Source organism: Lontra canadensis, unplaced genomic scaffold, assembly GCF_010015895.1.
Source record: "Lontra canadensis isolate GAN:19392208 unplaced genomic scaffold, GSC_riverotter_1.0 scaffold6, whole genome shotgun sequence".
NCBI lineage: Eukaryota > Metazoa > Chordata > Mammalia > Carnivora > Mustelidae > Lontra > Lontra canadensis.
In genome coordinates, this window is record NW_022631000.1 from 19252424 (window position 1) to 19273918 (window position 21495).

At 38.5% G+C, this 21495-nt stretch overlaps 1 protein-coding gene across 1 annotated transcript in view; it reads left to right on the forward strand.

The window, feature by feature from the left end:
• Positions 1-909: 909 nt before the first annotated feature.
• Positions 910-21495, forward strand: part of CFAP91 (cilia and flagella associated protein 91) — an 89806-nt gene continuing 69220 nt past the window's right edge. The window contains exons 1-5 of the mRNA XM_032852633.1: positions 910-1106; positions 7289-7365; positions 8078-8235; positions 9192-9275; positions 10520-10573. Of these exons, the coding sequence (XP_032708524.1) occupies positions 983-1106; positions 7289-7365; positions 8078-8235; positions 9192-9275; positions 10520-10573 (497 nt within the window). The 5' untranslated portion in view covers positions 910-982. The remainder of the gene's footprint in view (positions 1107-7288; positions 7366-8077; positions 8236-9191; positions 9276-10519; positions 10574-21495) is intronic.

The following is a 21495-nucleotide window of genomic DNA, read 5'->3' on the forward strand; positions in this document are numbered from 1 at the left end:
TCTACTGTTATAAGACTTAAGAACTATACCAAAATGCAATGTGAAGATTTTTGTTTTTTGATCTTTTGATAGGAAAAAAAAAGCATTAAATGACATTTTGGCTTTAACCAGGTTAATTTGAATATGTAGTGAGTATTAGATGACATGAAGGAATTACTAATTTTGTTAGATGTGAAATTAGGTGGTGAAGTTAAAAAATCCGTATCAGTTCGAGATGCACATTAATTTAAGGGTAAAATAATGTCTGGGATTTGTTTCAAAATACTCAAGGATAGAATTGGGGAAGGGATGAAATTAGATTGGCAAAATGTTGAGTGTTGATTCTTGGTGATGGGTACGTGAGGGTTATTAAAAGTGGATTCACTTTTGCCTGTTTACAATTTTCCTTAATAGTTTTAAAAAGCAGAACAAGCCCCGCAGAAAGGGGATGTCCGAAATGAAAGACCCCGACTATTCTAGAAGGTTCTAAGATTTCACAGGGATTTCCAAAAGTTGTGAACTGTAATTCCCAAATCGCTGCTGGATTTGAGCATTGGACTCTGGCTCTCGGGGACCAAACCCAGCGTAGGTGGTCGAGGGCTCACCTCAGTTTTGGGAGTGCTATGGGAAGGTAGGACGTCTTTCCCCAGCCCGGCGGCCTCCTCGCCTCAAGAATGCCCTCTTTTCAATCTTTCTTCCTCCAAGCCCCACTTGCCCTTCACTCCCCTACGCCTTTGGGTGCTTCTCTTTTCCCCGCCCCCAACCTTCCTCTCCAGCGCCTAGCCCCACCCATCCCTTTTTCCGACACTACCAGTCCTCTCCTACGCCAGGCCCACCCCTTCCGTTTCAAGGCCCACCCACGTATTCGCCCCGCCCTCCCTCTCATGCTCCTCGCCCCGCCCCTTATCTCGACGCTGAGGAGGAGGTTACCATAGCCACCGTGCACACAGCAGCAACGCGTCCCTAGTTGGTCCCCGGCTGGCCGGAGGGAAGAGGCGACAGCATGAGCCATGTGGTGACTATCGAGGAGCCCCAGGCCAACCTGCAGGTGTCTCAGACCCGGTGCGGGGTGAGGTCGAGGGCCTGGGGCAACGTCTCTTCCAGTCGACAGTATGATTTTCTGTACGGTAAGGGTGGCACCAGACTTCCCTCCTGAGTTACTGATTCCTGGGCTAGGTGGGCTTCGGGACGGTGGGACCGGGCCAGGAGCCCGGTGAGCGGAAGATGAGCCTCAGGTCAGATGCCTTGTCCGCGGTTATCCTTTGATGGGTGGGAGCAGCCCCGAGCTCCCAGGTGGCGGTGGTCTCCGTGCGCGTTGGGAACCCCAGGTGTGATCAGCGTGTCTGAGCACCGCGCCGGATCATCCGCCTTTACTGTTCGCCACGATCTTTTCCTGATAATTTTCACAGCCTTAAGCAATCTTTCTGAAACCTGTTCCCGCTGTTTTGTTATCCAGAAAAGTATGCAGTGATTTGCAGAGTTGGAGATTCACTCAAATCCCCACGGTGAAACTGCAGAAATGACCTTCCCGCTCCCATTCTCCGGGCAACTCAAAATTTGGCTTTGTATATAAAGAAGTAGCAGTTTATCTCACCTTTGTTTTTAGTTTTATCTTTTTAAAAAAACTTATTGTTACTCATCAAAGCATTGCTTATATAAACTATGTCCGCTGGATTCCTTTGGGTCAGTAAAGGCAGGCCCAGTTTGTTTCAGTACTATGCTTGTCCGTTAATGTTCTGTTTCTTTTACTGGATCTTTAAGTTCCTTGAGTTCTTTAGGTACTTGTTTTATACAGTTTTGCAGGCTTCTCATCATCAGTGTTGGTACATATGCGAGCTGCTTCACAAAAAACCTTACTGAATTTTGAATTTACTAGTATTAAGAATTTTAATCAGTTAAACATGATTTTTCTAATTTTGCCCTTATTGATCCCATGCTCTTCACCTGAACCTTGCATTGCTTTTAACCATGTGGTAGCTCCTCTAGGATTCCCAGGATCATCTTTGGATGGGTGTCCAGAGGTTACCCATTTCCTGGTATAGGGACTGTGTAATGGGTTGCTTGGGTATTATGGGCAGTGGTTTTCTTTATTCACTCTTGGTTTCATCTTGTAAAAATAAGTCTGGTAAACTGTAAAAACATCACGTTGGTTTCAAAGGTACTTTGGAAATTGGATAGACCTCTTCAGTAAAGACAGGCAAAGAATTTATCAAGCTTCTTGTCTCTTTTATCCTTAAAATTATTGCTTTCTCTCTCTTTTGCTCTTGCAGAGGGATTGCTAAATGTTTCCATGTTCCTTGCAAGGAACAGAAACCCACTCAAAACAGGCCAAATAAAGTTTGGATTGTTCCAATAAAACAGGGAGTCTCACGACTATTAATGGACAGGAAGCATAGTATAGCTAGGACAAAGTAGAACCAAGACAGGGAAGGTCAGAACTAAGTTGTGGTGCCCTTCTGCCTGATTTCTTGGACCTTATGGTTTTTTACCTTGTTTAGGTTGTCAGATTTAGCAAGGAAAAGTACAGGATGCACAGTTAAATATGAATTTGAAATAAGTAATGAATAATAGTTTAATATAAATTTTTAACCCCATGCAATATTTGGGATCTATTTATATGAAAAGTTATCCATTGCCTATATGAAATTTAACGGCGCATCCTGTATTTTAGCTATCAACTCTAACTTTTGCTTTTTTCTGTGTGTATGTTTCCTCTTCCATCTGACAGGAAGCCACTTCTTTATGGATTTCTCTTACTGTGATAGGGACTGGGGTGGCAGTCTACATGACCTCTTATCCTAAAGCTCATCACCAATTGTATAGAGACCTCATGTGTCTTAGCTGAAAATTGAAGAGAGAAATAAGATAGATTGTTGACAAGCCAGTGAATTGACTCACTTGGGTCCGATTTCCACCCTGACAGAACTGCGCTAGTGTTGGTGTGGTGGTCAGTGGTATACACGTGAATACCTTTCCAGCTTTTTCACGTTTCCCCTGTCCCCACCCCCCTCAAACCCAATGGCCTTTTCATCATAGTTAATTGTCTGCAAGGCTTTTGCTCATTAAAGGTATTATTTACTCTTCTGATCACTCTAGCAATTAAGATTGATTCAGATACCTTCCATTTTTTTGTATTTTAGACTTAACATCATTTTCTTAGTAGATTTTACCTCATTTATATACCATTTTGCATTTAACTCAGGTTTTTGGTAAATGCTTTGTGTCTCTCAAGTGCCTCTTGAAGTGACCAGTGTACATTGTCACTTTACTGAATCTGTACATTATTAGTAGTTTGACTACTGTCCTGATAATGAAAGCCTTTTAACTATATGATACAGTTTTTCTAGCTTCCAGAAATGTTTTAAAATGCTTTCTAGATATATCATAAGCTCTTTCCTCCTTTCTTTTTTCCCCCAGAATATGCAATTTAGTATACTTTTGCCTAAAAGTAATCCTTCTGTCTTGGGGTTTTACACACTTCTTCTCTCTCATGATTACTTGGTTGTGACAACTTCCTAGGCTTGCCAGAACAGTTTCTACAGTATGGTTAAATTGGCTGAGGGGCTTTCCCATGGTTTCTGTGAGAAACTTCCGCCCCTAAAATTCATGGGGTTTCAATAATATTAGGCCTGGGAGCCAGAAGGATTAGAGTTGAAATTCTAACTGTCAGTAAGTGGCTAACTTCTTGAAGCCTCAGTTTCCTCCCCTATAAAAAGGAGGCCTAGTGCCTACCTCATTGGCTTTTTGCAAGGATTAAATGGAGTATTGCACCTAAAGCACTTAATACCTGTCCAGGAATAAGCAAGTGATACCTGGTGAGTGCTATTACTTGGGCATCTCAGAGGTCTTTCTATTGCCTTTTGAGCACTGATTATGATCACAGTTGTGCGGTATGTTGCAGAATGTAGCCATAAATCCTACAGTATTATGCCATTATCTTCTATGGATGGCAGGAATGTTTCTATAGATCACATGTCTTTTTACTCCTTATGGGTAGAAGAGGAGAATGGTTTATAATTTATTATTCAGATTTAGGAGAAATGCAGCCTAAACTCATTTAAAATTAACAACACAGGTGGAACCAAAGACCCAGTGACATCTTTTAAATCACTTAAAGTAAGAGTATGAATAGAAATTTCCTTTTGGGGGCACCTGGGCGCCTCAGTCAGTTAAGTGTCTTCCTGCCATTCCCCCTGCTTATGCTTTCTCTCTCTGTGTCAAATAAATAAATAAATAAATAAATCTTTAAAAAAATTTCCCTTTGTCCCATACTATTCCTAATATATCAGATATGTTGAAGCTATAGCCAATTCCCCTTTAAACAGGTGCATTCATTCAACCTTCAGATTCACCAGCCTGTAATTTGGGGCCATAAAATCTGGGCTTGTCATTCCTAATCAGCTCAGTTTTCGTCACTTCTCAACTTGAATCATAGGTGTGGATTTGGGTGCTGCAGTTGAAGAAGAGTATATCTAAGGGTGATGGTTCCCAAATTCATATCACTGGTCCAGACTTCTCTCCCAAACTCTAGATTCTTATATCAAATTGCCTGCTTCATTTCTCCGCTTGGACATATAATAGATGCCTAAGGCATGCTTTTCATGTTCTCCCTACAAACCTGCTCCATCACAGGCTTTCCTGTGTCAATTGATACCAGTCCCATACTTTATTTTTGTATTATTATTTTTTTAATTATGTCATGTTAGTCACCATACAGTACATCATTAGTTTTTGATGTAGTGTTCCATGATTCATTGTTTGCATATAATACCCAGTGCTCCAAGGAATACGTGCCCCGCTTAATACCCTATCACTGGGCCAACCCATCCTTCCCCCACCCTGCCATCCAAAACCTTCAGTTTGTTTCCCAGAGTCCATAGTCTCTCATGGTTCATCTCCCCTTCTGGTTTCCCACCCTTTATTTTTCCCTTCCTTCTCCTAATGTCCTCCATGCTATTCCTTATATTCCACAAATAAGTGAAACCATATGATAATTGACTTTCTCTGCTTGACTTATTTCACTTAGCATAATCTCCTCCAGTTCCATCCATCCAGCCCAATACATTGATAAGTCTAAAAATCTTGGAGCCATCGTCTCTTCTCTCTCTCTCTGACACACACCATTCCAATCCACTAATAAGTCCTCTCTGTCCAACCTTAAAAATATATCTAGAATCCTGCCCCATTTTATAAGATCTCTTGCCATCAACATCATCTTTTCTCTAGGCTCACTGCATGAGCCTCCTAATAGGTCTCCCTGTCTTTTCCATTGTTTCCATGCTGTCTGTTCTTCATTGGGCAGCCACAATGAACATTTTATTATTTTTTTAAAGAATTTATTTATTTTAGAGAGAGAGCATATGAGTTAAGTGGGGGAGAGGTGTACAGAGGTAGAGGAGGAGAGTAGAGGGAAAGGGAGAGAATCCCAAGCAAACTCCACACTGAGTACAGAGCCCTATGTGGGGCTAAATTCCGCAACCCCAAGATCATGACCTGAGCTTAAACTTAACCAACTGGGCCACCCAGGAGCCCCTACAATGAACATTTTAAAATGTAAGTCAGATTTTGTCACATCTTGTTTCAAAATCTTACAATGGTTTCCCACCTAACTCAGATTAAAAGCCAAAGTCTTTTCAGTGGTCCACAAAGCCCCATGTGATCTAGGCCCCTGATAACTTGCCTGACCTTTTATCTACCCTATTTTGCCTCTCTCACTCTGTTTCAATTCTGTTGGTTTCTGCTGTTCTTCAAAAACATCAGGCATGCTGCCATCCTAGGGCCTTTGCTGTTTCCTCTGCTTCAAATGCTCTTCAGATAACTCTGTAGTTAACTTCCCACTTGCAAGTCTCCTTAAATGTCACCCTTTGGGGTGCCTGAGTGGCTCAGTGAGGTTAAGCATCTTCCTTTGGCTCAGGTCATGATTCCTGGGTCCTGGGACTGAGTCCCACATTGGGCTCCCTGCTCAGCGGGGAGCCTGCTTCTCCCTCTGCCTCTGCCGCTCTCCCTGCTTGTTCTCTCCCTCTCTCTCTCTCTCTGTCAAATAAATAAATAAACAAACAAACAAACAAATAAAATCATTAAAGAAAAAAAAGAAGTCATCCCTCAATGAGGCCTGGTATGCCCTGACTATTCTGTGTAAAATTGCAACCCAATCTCCCTTACCTGCTCTTTCCCCGCTTTTTTAGTAGCACTTAACTGTCCTCTAACATATTATATAATATGCCAATTTGTTGTGTTGTTTATTGTCTCTCATGAAGACAGGGATCTTTATCTTTTTCTTGATATGTTCCAGGCACGTTGAACATAGTAACCTGTCCATAAATCTTTCTTGAATGAAAGAGAGCTGAGCCTCTTGTAGTTTTTCAACCTTGGGGAGAATATTAAATGTCTGCATCCAATATATCATTTTTGTTTGGTAACTGAGGAGTTATTAGACTCTAGGAATTGACTCACATTATCTAAATTAAATTAAATTTCAATTACTTATAAATCACAATAACAATTATTAATTCCTGTGAAGAAATATGTTGCCAAGTCATATAGACTAGTTGGCCAGGGTATTTGTTTCTCAAGAGATACCTACTTGGGAAATCAAACCTCTGTCTGAAGGTTGCTTATGAATTTAATGTCATGTTATTTCATTTTAAGAAATGGTATAATAAATCATAAATATTATTCATTGCTTTAAAGATATACCTAACAAGCCCATACTTACAATAACAGGGCAACCTTTTTTGAACTTTGGAGAAAAAACTTTGTCCCATCATCAACATCCTTCTAAATTTAAGGAGTGAATTATAGCTGATTTTATTTATTTATTATTAGAGAATGACATTTTCTTATTATGTTTATCAATTCTGAGGTAACATGTTGTTAAGAGTTTGTATCTTTCCCTTGTACTGAATATGGGAGGTAGTGCTGCAGTGTGTTATTTCTTTCACTTGCAAAGGGGCGTAGTTAGTGTATATATCTTAGAGTATTTCTTGGGCCACCTAGACCCAGAAAGTGGTCTGGGTAAGAGAAAGCGGTCTGAGAGAAAAGGCGGCGTGTTTAGGCTCTGGTGCTTGAGAACATATCAGGCCTGCTTTTTGCCTTCTAATTCTATAACTTGACTTTGGAATACACAGAGGAGAAATGCATCTAACAGACTGTCACTGGTGACAGAGTAACAGGGCAATGAGCTGCTGTAGAGTTAGGCAATATCTAAATCTTGTAATTAGTTTTCCAATTAAGAAATTACATTTTTTTGCTATTATTCTCAGTCTAGATATATTCCATTCCTTATACCACCTTATTGTTTATTTTGCAGATCCATTGTTTATTGTGTCGAGTGAGAAAGACCATACACAGGCAACTATCCAAGCTAATCTGATTCGAAACAGACTGGTAGGTCTAATTCAATGACTAAGGCCACCTAATGAACATGAACCATCTAGTTTTGCTAACCACACTAATCAGACTGACTAATCATGAGATTTCCAGTGGATTTTATATTCTGCAGAAATCACTCTGCTATGATTACTAGGGGATAAGACATCTTGATACTTATGGCCCACTGTGAAGATTAATTAATTAATAGTGAATAAAGGACTCATTATAACCTAATTTATTTCAGTGGGAAAAGTTTATGTGCCTGTGTTAAAAGAATTCAAGTAGTACAGAAACATATATAGTATGAAATAAATTTTAACCCTCATCCCCATTCTTATAATCATCCATTGCCATCAGTTTCTTGGGTATCTTTCTAGAGATATTCTATTCATATACAATTACCCTTCTTTCTATGCGACATACACTGTTTTTGCACCTTTCAAAATTTATAATAATAAATAAAATGCTTTAGAAAATCTGATGGTGGGGCACCTGGGTGGCTCAGTGGGTTAAAGCCTCTGCCTTCAGCTCAGGTCATGGTCTCAGGGTCCTGGGATCGAGCCCCGCATTGGGCTCTCTGCTCAGTCTGGAGCCTGCTTCCCCCTCTCTCTCTGCCTGCCTCTCTGCCTACTTGTGATCTCTGTCTGTCAAATAAAAGAAAATTTTTAAGAAAATCTGATGGTAAGATTTTGTCCTTTTCCTCCCTATCTGCCTGTCCTAATATTAGAGAAAAGTTCCCAGGTTTAGAACCATGTTCAGTAACCTGATCCATTATCCAAGATATTCTCTGTATTGGAGCAAGGCAGACCCTGTCCCACCATTCATCCGCCGGGAATGGAAAGGACAGGAGGAGAAACACAGAGAAGCCCTCAGGCAGCTTACCACGTAAGTGTCAGGTAGCTTTGGCTGCTAATCATGTTTTTAATGAATGCGTTTTTCTTCTTAAGAATTTTTATTCTGCATTTTTTAAAACTACAATTGTGATGTTACACCCATGTCAATTGACCAAAAGAGACCTGATTCAGGGGCAAAGGTTATGGGATTATAGTTAGTAGATATTCTCAGAAGCTTAGAGTGAATATATATATTAAATGACAATTGACCACCGAAGGTAGAGGTAGAGGTGACTGAATTTGTTTCTTTGATCCATCTTAGAAATTGCAACTATACCCTTCTGCTAGTATCTAAATATATATATTTGGAGATTTGCAGCCAAAGCACCTTCAGAGACAAGTCTCTTGAATTCTTTATTCTTTTAATTATTTACAAATCATGCCTAGTAAGTTTAAAAAGCTACCTTTCAGCCTGGACATAAAAAGTTTCTCTTAGGGGTGCCTGGGTGTCTCAGTGGGTTAAAGCCTCTGCCTTCAGCTCAGGTCATGATCTCAGGGTCCTGGGATCGAGCCCTGCATGGGGCTCTCTGCTCGGCGGGAAGCCTGCTTCCTCCTCTCTCTCTCTGTCTGCCTCTCTGTCTGCCTCTCTGTCTACTTGTGATTTCTGTCTATCAAATAAATAAATAAAATCTTAAAAAAAAAGTTTCTCTTAAAACTCTGTTATTCCTATATACTATTAATTAAAAGTGTGCATTTTTGTATGTGAGATTTCATAAACCTATTTTTTTCTTACTCTTCCTCTTTTTAGCTCCTGGTTTCCTGGCTCAGGGAAAGTAATTATTTTGTAGTCTGAGATGTAGGTCAGTCAGATGCATGTTATAAATGACTTTGCTCTCAGTCTCAGATACTCTGTGCATCTCCTACTTTATAGACATAAAAATATGAAATAGAAATTATATTTGAAAATGACATGTTAGACTTTAATAATGTTTTTCTGCTTCCTTTTAGAACTGGTGAGTCTTTTCAGATGACTAAAGAGGCTTATGAAGATCCTGAAGTTACTGGAAGGAATCGCTACAAATATTTTGAAAGGTAAAAAGTAATTACTAATGAAAATGAGCCCTGATATTATTAGAAAATGTCTTTTATGATAATATTAGCAGCTATCAGTTTTGAGTGCATGCAGTGTGTCAGGTACCAGTTTAAGTGCTTTATATCTATAATGATTTTTTTTTAGATTATATTTTTAAGTAATCTCTACACCCAATGAGGGGCTCTAGCTCACAACCCCAAGATCAGTAGTTGCATGCTCTACCAAGTGAGCGAGGCAGGCACTCTATATAATGAATTTTTATAACAGAATTGTAGGATAAGATAGATTATCCCTCTTTATCAATAAGGAAGCTGAGACCAAGAGAGGAAAAATAAATTGCTTGAAGTCTCTTAAGTTAGCAAGTGGCAGATCTGGGATTCCAGCTAAATCTGCCTAATATCAGAGGTACTAGCTGTAAGAAAGAATGTAAATTTGAGAACAAAACGAAGTCATGGAATCAAATGAGATATAGCAGATTCATCATGACAGTCATAGTACAGGGGAAATTGTTATAAGTGGACAAATAGGCGACATTCACTGTCTTTGTGTGAGTGTTGTCAAAACCAACGTGGTCGAAAGTTTCACTTCACTTCATTTGTGATCAATATTCATGTGATAATCCTGTAGTTGGGTTAAAATAAAATGAGGATCTCTCTATAGGTCTTATGTGGTTAGAAAAACAGTCTAGATGCCATATGTACATAAGCTTTCTTGAGAACGTAAATTTGTTACCCACATTGTTATTTGTGAGCAACCTCTTTAGAGAAGTTTTATAATGCTGACTTTTTAGAGAAGTGTTAAATTTTCAACATAGTACACTCAATTCCTAGACTTTCTGGGGGTAGTTTTTAAAACTAAGTCATTGCGAATTTCACAATGTCTCAGGAAACTGAAAAAGTTGCTGAGAGCGGATGACCAGCTGAAGCCCAGGTATAAGGCATTGCTTCTGAAACTGTGGCTTGTTTACCATCTGCAGGGAAAACACTGGAATGTTTATTACAAATGCAGATTCATTAGCTCTATTTTAAATCTGCTGGATCTCCTGGGCTAGACTTGGTAATTAGCATTTTAAACAAAATCTCCCCCACTCTCCAGTGATTTTGTGTTTGTCCAGGTTTGAGGATTACCAATACGGGATATTCAAGCTCACTGATTTTAAGGGACTAATATGAGAGTTGGAATAAAGCCCAGAGAGCACACAATGAAAAAGTCCCACATGTTTTCGTTTGTCTTTCTCCACCAGACCTTTCCTTCCATTTCAACAGATGCCATTCAATGTTGTTTTTGCAGCAACCAAGTAAGTAACTGTTATTTTACAACTTTTTTTTCTAGTTTATTTTTTGTTTGTTCCCATATTTGTTTCCAGAAGATAGTTCTCTAAATCAACATTTTTCAAATTCCAGATCACAAATCATTAGAAAGTCATGACATATTTTAGTGGGTCATGAATAACATTTTAGAAAATGAAATAGAAAATAACCAAAAGCATCAGATACATTGAGGGTAAATTGCCTTTTTGCTAATAATTTCTGTTTTGGGTATATAGATATATATAGATATATACATATGTTCATATGTAATGATTATGATGTAAAATGTAAATTGCCTTTTTGCTAATAATTTCTGTTTTGGATATATAGATATATATAGATATATAATATGTTCATATGTAATGATTATGATGTAAAATGTATTTCTTATTACACATTTTGGTAAAAATAAAAGTTAAAAAATGCTTTAAATATCCTCTTTGCTTCCCTGAAGCACACACTTATTTGGCAACAGCTTTTCAGCATTTTATCAAGAAAAGTAATCAGTTATGTAATAGTTTTTGAGTAATGGAACTTCATAATTTAATAATCATCTAATCTACACAAGGTTATTTAATATACAAAGATCAACAAAACATGGTTTTTGTCCCACAGAGGAATGGCCCAACGTGACAGAGAAGTAAAAGACAAGGGCCAAAGCTGGGATGAATGTGCAGTTCTCCAGCATTGTTTTAGGGCTGTACTGTTTTGCTCTACTGTTTCCTGCATTAGTATAACTTAATGTGTGTATAAGAGAAATAATTGAAATTATCAGGAAAAGAAACCTTTCTTAAAGTCTCAGATTTCTGAACAGAAATTTAGATAGGGCTTGGCTTTCAAACAAGTATTTAAAGGATACCCTAATGATATAGCATTTTATGAATAGATGTTAGCAAATACCTGTAATCCTCAAGATAAGTGCCAGTTATGATCCCAATTCTCTGAGTATTTATTTATTTATTTTTAAAGATTATTTATTTATTTATTAGGGAGTGCATGAGTAGGGGGGGCGGTTGGCAGACTCCCCACTGAGCAGGGAGCCTGGCATAGAGCTTGATCCCAAGATCACGATCTGAACCAAAGGCAGATGCTTAACTGACTGAGCCACCCAGGTGCCCCTCTCCTCTGATTTTTTAAGACTATGCATGGATACTTTTGGCTCTTATACAGATAGAGAATAGATTTCTTGCTCTTCCCCTAGAGAGAGCAACTTTGTGTGGTGTCAGTTTACTTGGGGATGGCTATAGACTTGTTTCCAGGGAAATGCTCTGTATGAGAAAGGGGGAACACATGAGATTGGGAGATCCCTATAGATATCTTTGATAATTCTTTAAAAACAGGCTTAGTGGATCACCTACTTTGGAGGTAATATTTACGTCAGGTCTAACAGTTGTTTAATTGCGGGGAGTTCCGGGTTGACAGCAATGAACACTAAGCCTCTTCTTTTCTAAATAACTGTGACGTGAGAGTGTCCATGTAAGAATTAAACCATAACAGTTGACATCTTAGATACTCTCTTAGAAGTTTTTAAGGAATTAATCAGTATCCCTGAATGCAGTCAGCTCCGGGATTCTGGCAGGGTTGAATTTCTGAACAATGAGGATAATTCACCTGACGTTAGCAGGGATGGAATTGTCTGGGGGACCAGCTGGCCTTCTCCAGCCCTCCATGGTTGACTGTGGACTCTTTACTTTGGACTCATGTAAGCATGAGTCCATGAGTCTTGGTGAAAAGAATAAAAAGTTAACATTTTTAAAAAGTTCAGTGGCAGTTTTTAGTTCCACATGTAAGGAGCTTGGCAGCTGCCATCTGTCCTATCAACAAGTAAAAAGCAGAACAACTGAAAAAGCAACAACTTTTCTTGGATCTGTAAGAAAGGGGAGGATTCAGGGCAAACTGCTGCCCTAAGATTAGAGTCAGACAGGTTACGAGGAGGCATGGGTTCCCAGAATCCCAGAGATTCATGAGTGGAAGCGACTCCAGAAACCAATTCCAGATAGGAAAACCTGAATGATGACTGATGAATTGCAGGGTGCCTGGGTGGCTCAGTTGTTAAGTGTCTGCCTTCGGCTCAGGTCATGATCCCAGGGTCCTGGGATCGAGCCCCACATTGGGCTCCCTGCTCAGCGGGGATCCTGCTTCCTCCTCTCTCTCCTCTGCCTGCTTCTCTGCCTACTTGTGAACTCTGTCTGTCAAAGAAATAAATAAATTCTTTAAAAAAATGGAATAAATGAAGGTAAAATGAAAAGTTTTATTTTTTTAATCTAACAGTTGGCAGTTTGTTCAAAATAACAGCAACAATGTATTTGGAAACATAGTTGATACACAGTAGACTCTTGAAAATATGGAGGTTAAGGGTATTGACCCTGGCATACTGAAAATCCATGCATAACTTTTGACTTCCCCAAAACTTAACTACTCATAGCCTACTGTTGACTGGAAGGCTTACCAATAATATAAACAGTCAGTTAACACATACATATTTTGTGTGTTGTATATATTATGTACTATATTTTTTACAATAAAACTAGAGGAAAATGTTAAGAAAATCATAACAGAAAATAGATTTACAGTACTGTACTGTATTTATGAAAAAAAAAATCCATGTATAGATGGATCTATGTGATTAAAACCTGTGTTGTTCAGGGTTCAACTGTGAGTGTGAGTGTGTGTGTGTGTGTGTGTTTGCTTATGTATGCTTATATATAAATAAAATGACAGCAATGATAAGTGAAAGAAAAGAATTAGGATTATTTTGTTATTATATAAAGTGTGTACACTACCCATGAAGGAACATAATGTTATTTGAAAATGGACTTGGATTAGTTTTAAATATATATTGCAAGGTCTGGAGCAACCACTAAAAAAAGTAAAAAAGGAAGTATAACTAATAATACTTAATAAAAAAGATAAAGTGAAATCATATAAAATGTTCAACTAAAGCCATAAAAAGCAGAAATATGGTAGAAAACAAAATAAGAACAAAAAACAAGAACAACAAATAGAAAATGGTAACAAATATAGTAGACTTTAATCCAAATATATCAACAATCACTCTGACCATCAGTGGTCTAAATGCGCCAATTAAAAGACAGATATAGTCAGGATGGATCAAAAAACAAGAACCAACTATATACTGTCAATAAGAAATCCACTTTATTTTTTTATTTTATTCAGTTTTAAAATTTTTCAGTATAGTTAACATACAATGTTATATTAGTTTCACTGTACAGTGTAGTGATACAACAGTTCTATACACTACTCATTGTTCAGCATAATAAATGTACTATTTAATCCCCATGATTTATTTCACCCATACCCCCAGCTACCTCCCCTCTGGTAACTACCAATTTGTGCTCAACAGTTAAAAGAGTCTATTTCTTGTTCTCTTTATCTCTCTTTTTTTAAAAGAAACCCACTTTAACTATAAAGACACTTATAGATTCTTTTTAAGATTTTATTTTTAATGTTGGGGCACCTGGGTAGCTCAATGGATAAAGCCTCTGCCTTCAGCTCAGGTCATGATCTCAGGGTCCTGAGGTCGAGCCCCATATTAGGCTCTCTGCTCAGCAGGGAGCCTGCTTCCTTCCCCACCCCCTGCCTTCCTCTCTGCCTGCTTGTGATCTCTGTCTGTCAAATAAATAAATAAAATCTTTAAAAAAAATTATTTTTAATGTCTACTCCCAGTGTAGGGCTTGAACTCGCATCCCCAAGATCTAAGAGTTGCTCTATTGACTGAGCCAGCCAGGTGCCCCAAGACACTTATAGATTAAATGGGTGGAGAAAAATACATTATGCCAATACTAATTAAAAGAAAGCTACAGTAGTTATACTAATTTCAAAAAGAGCAGGAAGATTATCAGGGGTAAAGAGAGGCATTATGTAATGATAAGAGGCTCAGTTCTCCAGAAAGACATACATTCTTTCACGTGTATGCACCTAACAATAGAATGTCAAACTACATAAGGCAAAAACTAATAGAATTACAATAAGATATGGATGAATCCATTATCATAGTTGGAGACTTTAACACCCTTCCAGCAGAAATGGACACATCTAGCAGGCAACAAATCAGTAAGGCCCTAGTTGAACTCAACAACACCATCAATCAACTGGATGTAATTGATATCTACAGATTAGTTTGTCCAACAACAGCATAATACATATTCTTCTCAAGTTCACATGGAACATTCACCATGATAGACTACATTCTGGGCCATAAAACACAATTTAACAAATGTGAAAGAATAGAAATCATACAGTGTCTGCTCTCAGACCACAATGGAACTAAACCAGAAACTAGTAACAGAAGGGATAACAGAATTCCTGAATATGTAGAGATTAAATGATACATTTCTAAATAACACAAAGGAGAAAGAAGAAATCTCCACAGAAATTGAAAAATATTTTGAGCTTCATGAAAATGACAATACAGTTTATCAGAATTTGTGGAGTACATTGAAAGCAGTGTTCAGAGGGAAATTTATAGCATTGAACTTATGTATTAGAAAAGAACTAAAACCAGTCATCTAAGCTTTCACCTTAGGAAACTAGGAAAGAAGAACAAATTAAATCCAAAGCAAAAGAAAGGAAACAATAAGAATTAGAGCATAAATCAATGGAATTGATCAAGGAAATCAATAGAAAAAAGTCAGTGAAGCCAAGAGCTGGTTCGTCAACAAGATCACTAAAATTGATACCTATAGCTGGGATAACTGAAAAAAACAAACAAACAAAAAAAAAAACAACGAGATGACACAATTTGCTAATATCAGAAATGAAAACAAGGACCTCACTACAGATTTTATTGATGTTAAAAACATAAAGGAATACTATGAATAACAATACCTGCAAATTTGGTAACCTAGATGAAAAGACTAATTTCTTGATGGACACCTGGGTGGCTCAGATGGTTAAGCGTCTACCTTTGGCTCAGGTAATGATTTCCAGGTCATTGGAATCAAGCCCCATGTTGGGCTCCTGGGATCAAGCCCCATGTTGGGCTCCTGTGCTCAACATGAAGCCCGCTTCTCCCTCACACTCTGTATGCTGCTCTCCCTGCTTCTGCTCTCTTTGTCTTTCTTTCTCTCTCAAATGAATAAATAGAATCTTAAAAAAAAAAAAAAAGGTGTCTGCCTTCAGTTTGGTTCATAATCCCAGGATTGAGCCTGGGCTCCCTCCTCAGCTGGGAGCCTGCTTCTCCCTTTCCTTCTGTCCCTCCCCCAGCCCACTCATGCTCTCTTTCTCACTCTGCTCTCTCTCTTTGGTAAATCTTTTCCTTTTAAAAAGAAAATACTTGAAAGACACAATTTGTCCAAACTCACACAAGAAGAAATAGACAATGTGAATAGACCTGTATCTATTAAAGAAATTAAATCAATAATTAATAACCTTCCAAAACAGAAAGCACCCGACTCAGATGGGTCTACTGGTGAATTCTACCAAACATTTAAGGAAGAAATGATACCATTCTCAACAATCTGTTTTAGATAATAGAAGAAGAGGGAATACTTTCTAACTTTATGAGGCCAGCATTATTCTAAAACCAAAATACAGACAAAGACATTAAAAGAAAATTGCAGACCTATGAACATAGGCACAGAAATCCTAAACAGTATATTAGCAAATCAAATCCAACAGTGTATAAAAAGAGTTATACACCACAACCAGGCTGGCACTAGGCTAATTCAGCATTTGGAAATCAGTTAGTGTAATCTGTCATATCAACAGGCTAAACAAGAAAAATCACATGATCACATTAATAGAGGCAGAAAAAGTATTTGACTGTATCCAATACCTGTTCATGATAAAAACTATGAGTAAACTAGGACTAGAAGGAAACTTCCTCAACTTGATAAAGAACATGTACAAAAAACTTACAGCATACTTAAATGTTGAGAAACTCAAAGCTTTTCCACTAAGATCAGGAACAAGGCAAAGATGTCCCCTCTCACTCCTCCTTTTCAACATCATAAAAGTCCTAGTTAATGCAGTAGGACAAGAAAAGAAAATAAGTTACACAGATTGGTAAGGAAGAAATCTTTGTTAGCAGATGCTATGCTTATCTATTTAGAAAATCGGGATAAAAGGATGAAAAAAACTAGAACCAATAAGTGATTATAGTAAGGCTGCAGAATACAAGGTTAATAAACAAAAGTCCATTGCTTTTCTATGTACCAGCAATGAACAAGTGGGATTTAAAATTAAAAATGCAGTACCATATATATAATCATAAAAAATGAAATATTAGGTATCAATTCAATAAGATATATACAAGATTTATAGAAGGAAAACTATAAAACTTCAATGAAAGAAATAAAAGAACTAAATAAGTGGAGAGAGATTCCATGTTCCTGGATGCCAAGACTCAGTATGGTCAAGATGTCAAGTCTTCACAACTTGATCTATAGATTTAATGTAATCGCAGTCAAAATCCCTGCAAGTTATTTTATGGCTATCAAAAAATTGATTCTAGAGCTTATATGAATAGTCATTATGTGTTGACAATAGCCAACACAATATTGAAGGAGAAGAACAGAGTTGGAGGACCGACACTACCTGACTTCTAGACCTACTATTAAGCTATAGTAATGAAGACATAATGGTATTGGGAAAAGAAAAGACAGATCAGTGAAACAGAATAGGGAGCCCAGATGTAAGACCACATAAATATAATCAACTGATTTTTGACAAAAAGAATAAAAGCAATACAATAGAGCAAAGTAGTTTTTTCAACAAATGATGCTAAGATAACTGGACATCTACATGCAAAAGGAAAAAAAAAAAAAGAATCCAGACACAGACCTTACACCCTTCATAAAAATTAATGCAAAATGGATCACAGATCTCAAGGTAGAATGCAAAACTGTAAAACTCTTAGAAGATAACAAGAAAAAACCTAGGTGCCCTTGGGTATGTTAATGAATTTTTAGCTGTAACACCAAAGGGACAATCCTTTAAAGAAATGATGGGTAATCTGAACTTCATGAAATTAAAAAACTTCTGGTTTTTCGAGCAAAGATGGGAGAATAGTAGGAGGACCCTAGGCTTACCTTATCCCTTGAACACAGCTATTATTCTGAACACCCAAGAAATCTGAGTACTGACAGAACAAACTGCACCACCAGAGGGAGAGAAAAGGTCACATCGTGGAAGGTTGGAGGTGTGCAGATGTGATGTGGGGGAGAAAAGGATGGCGGGTGCTGCAGAGGGGAGGGAGACCTAACCATGGAGAGAGGCAAGGTGGTGGGGGCTGTTGCACAGGGGAAACATTTCACACAAGGAAATCATTTCCCCCAAGCGATTGACTGGGAAAATGAGAGGGACTGATTATTGTGAGTTTTTACAGTCAACAGAACTCAAAGACTGGAGTTTTAGAGTTCTGTGCCATGGCTGGTGTGGAGCCTGGTGGGCGCTGCAGTGCTCCTGTGGAGGAGGGCAGAGAGCCTGAGAGCAGACAGCGTGATCCAAGGATCCCCTGGGATACAGAGAGAGATGGTTCCCCTTCTCGGGAGTGCATCTGCAAGAAGTAGAATTGCTTCTCCAAGGAAAAAAAGAGGTGGCAAGTACCATTATGCTCCCCCAACCCTTAGCATAGACACAAACATCTGAGGGTGGCTAACCTGGACACTGGTTTTTGCTTCACTTTACTCCTAACTCCTGTATGTTCATGCTATTTCTAGGACAAACCTGTACCAGCCCCAGTGTGGCAAGACCTTTCCCCAGGTCCAAGCCATGCCAGGTCCCTAAAGTTTGGAGCTGTAAAACTCAGCCAGCCTACCTGGGATAAAACACAGGTGCCCTGCACTGCCAGGTGGGCAGACATCTGGACACAGGGTGAAGGCAGGGATCTGTGGGATCCCTGGGACATAGGAGGGAAGATTGTTCACTCTTCTCTAAGGACTTCCTAGACAGTAGTGGGCACAAACTCCGCTCTTTAGGGAGAGGGCTGGTGCCATTTCTCTTCCCTGCCCCTCAGCATAAACTAACTTCAGTAAGCAACACAAGCCAACAGTGGCAGCATAAACTGCTTACACCAAGCCCTGCCCCCTTGTACTCTGCAGTTGCTTCTTTACTAGGGCAAGTGTGCCTGAGAACCTGAGTAATGGGCCCCTCCCCCAGAAGACCAGCATAACTGCACTGTATGCACCAAGTCTACTGACCATAGAGTGCTGCAAAGCATCAGGTCTCTCTTAATAAACAGACCAAAGCACACATAGTTAAAATATGCCACACTCTGGCCAAGTTCCAAGCAGTCCCCAGTGCAGGCAAGGTGAAATTCCGCAGAGGACTGACCTGAGGGAAAGAATAGCCATAACACAGCAGCAGATGTACACAGCATCTAGAGAGACACTTCTTGAAGTGCCTAGCCCTGGACAGCATATGAGCCTCTTCTTCATAAAGCCATTACTCTCAGGAGCAGGAAATATAACAGGCTTTCTTAACACACAGAAGAAGACAGAGACCTAAACAAATACCAAGATGGAGGAATTCATCCCAAAAGAAAGAAAAAGAAAAGGTCACAGTAGTGATCTAATCAAAACAGATATAAGTAATATGCGTGATCCAGAATTTAAAACAATAACCATAAGGATACTAGCTGGGCTTGAGAAAAGCATAGAAGACATTAGGGAGACCTTTATCACAGAGATAAAAGACCTAAAAACTAGTCAGGCTGAAACAAAACATTCTATAACCAAGATACAAAATTGACTGGATGTAATGACCACAAGGATGGACAAGATATGAAGAAGGGCTAGGATAAAATTATGGAAAATAATGAAGCTGAAAAGAAGAGAGAACGAAAAATATTGGATCATGAATGTAGATTTAGGGGACTCAGTGACTCCACAAAGTATATAACATTCATATCATAGGAGTCCCAGAAGAAGAAGAGAAGGAAAAAGGGGCAGAAGGTTTATTTGAGGAAATTATAGCTGAAAACTTTCTGATCTGGGGAAGGAAGCAGATATCCAAAACCAGGCGGCACAGAGAACTCCCATCAAAATCAGCAAAAGCATGCCAACACCACGACACATTGTAGTAAAATTTGCAAAATGTGGAGATAAGGAAAAAAATCCTAAAAGCATCAAGACAAAAGAAGTCCCTAACTTATAAGGGAAGACAAATAAGGTTAGCAGCAGGCCTTTCCACAGAAACTTAGCAGGCCTGAACAGAGTGGCATGATATATTCAATGTGCTGAATGGGAAAATACTCTGGGAAAAGCCAAGAATACTCTATCTAGCAAGGTTGTCATTCAGAGTAGAAGGAGAGAGGGTGTTTCCCAGACAAAAACTAAAGGAGTTTGTGACCACTAAACCAGCCCTGCAAAAAATTTTAAAGGAGAGTCTTTCAGTGGAAAAGAAAGACCAAAAGTAACAAAGACTAGAAATGAACAGAGAAAATCTCCAGGAACAAGGACAAAACAAGTAATACAGTGCCACTGAATTCATATCTAACAATAATCACTCTGAATGTAAATGGATGAAATGCTCCAATCAAAAGACATAGGGTATCAGAAAGGATAAAAACAAAACAAAACAAAAAAATCAAAATAAGACGTCTGTATGCTGCCTACAAGAGACTCACTTTAGACCTAAAGTTACCTACAGATGGAAAGTGAGGAGATGGAGAATAACTTAACATGCTGACAGACATCAGAAGAAAGCTGGAGTAGCCATGCTTATGTCAGGTAAAGTAGATTTTATTTTATTTATTTATTTTTAAGATTTTATTGACTTATCTGATGGAACACAAGCAGGGGGAGCAGCAGATGGAGAGGGAGAAGCAGGCTCTGTTGAGCAGGGAGCCTGATGTGGGGCTCGATCCCAGGACCTTGGGATCATGACGTGGGGCGAAGGCAGACACTTAACCATCTGAGCCACCCAGACACCCATAAAGTAGATTTTAAATCAAAGGCTGTAACAACAAGAGTTGAAGAAGGGCACTATATCATGATAAACGTGTCTGACCAACAAGAAGATCTAACGATTGTAAATATTTATGCCCCCAACTTGGGAGCACCCAAATATATAAAACAATTAATACAAACATAAAGGAACTCACTGACAATAGGGGACTTTAACACCCCACTTAGAGCAATGGACAGATCATCTAAGCAGAAAATCAACAAGGAACCAATGGCCTTGAATGATACACTTTACTGGATGGACTGAACAGACATATTCAGAACATTTCATCCTAAAGCAGCAGAATACATATTCTTTTTGGGAGCACATGGGCATTTTCCAGAATAGATCATATACTAGGTCCCAAATCAGGCCTCAACAAGTACAGAAAGACTGAGATCATACCATGAATATTTTCTTACCACAACACTATGAAACTTGAGGTCAACCACAAGAAAAAATTTGGAAAGACCACAAATACATGGAGGTTAAAGAACCTCCTGCTAAAGAATGAATGGGTCAACCAGGAAATTAAGACAAAAAGAAAATATATATGGAAACAAAAGAAAATGAAAACATGCTGGTCCAAAACCTTTGGGATGCAACAAAAGTGATTATAAGAGGGAAGTATATAGCAGGATAGGCCTATATCAGGAAGAAGAAAAATCTCGGATACACAACTTTATACCTAAAGGAACTAGAAAAAGAACAAGTGAAACCTAAAGCCAGCAGAAGAAGGGAAATAATAGAGCAAAAATAAATGGTACAGAAATAAAAAAACAAACAGAACAGATCAATGAAACCAGGAGCTGGTTGTTTGAAAAAATGAATAAAATTGATAACCCCCTAGCCAGACTTATCAAAAAGAAAAGAAAAAAAAAAAAGACCCAAATAAATAAAATCACAAATGAGAGAAGATATATCACAGCCAATACCACAGAAATACAAACAATTATAAGAGAATATTATGAAAAATTATATACCAACAAATTGGGCAATC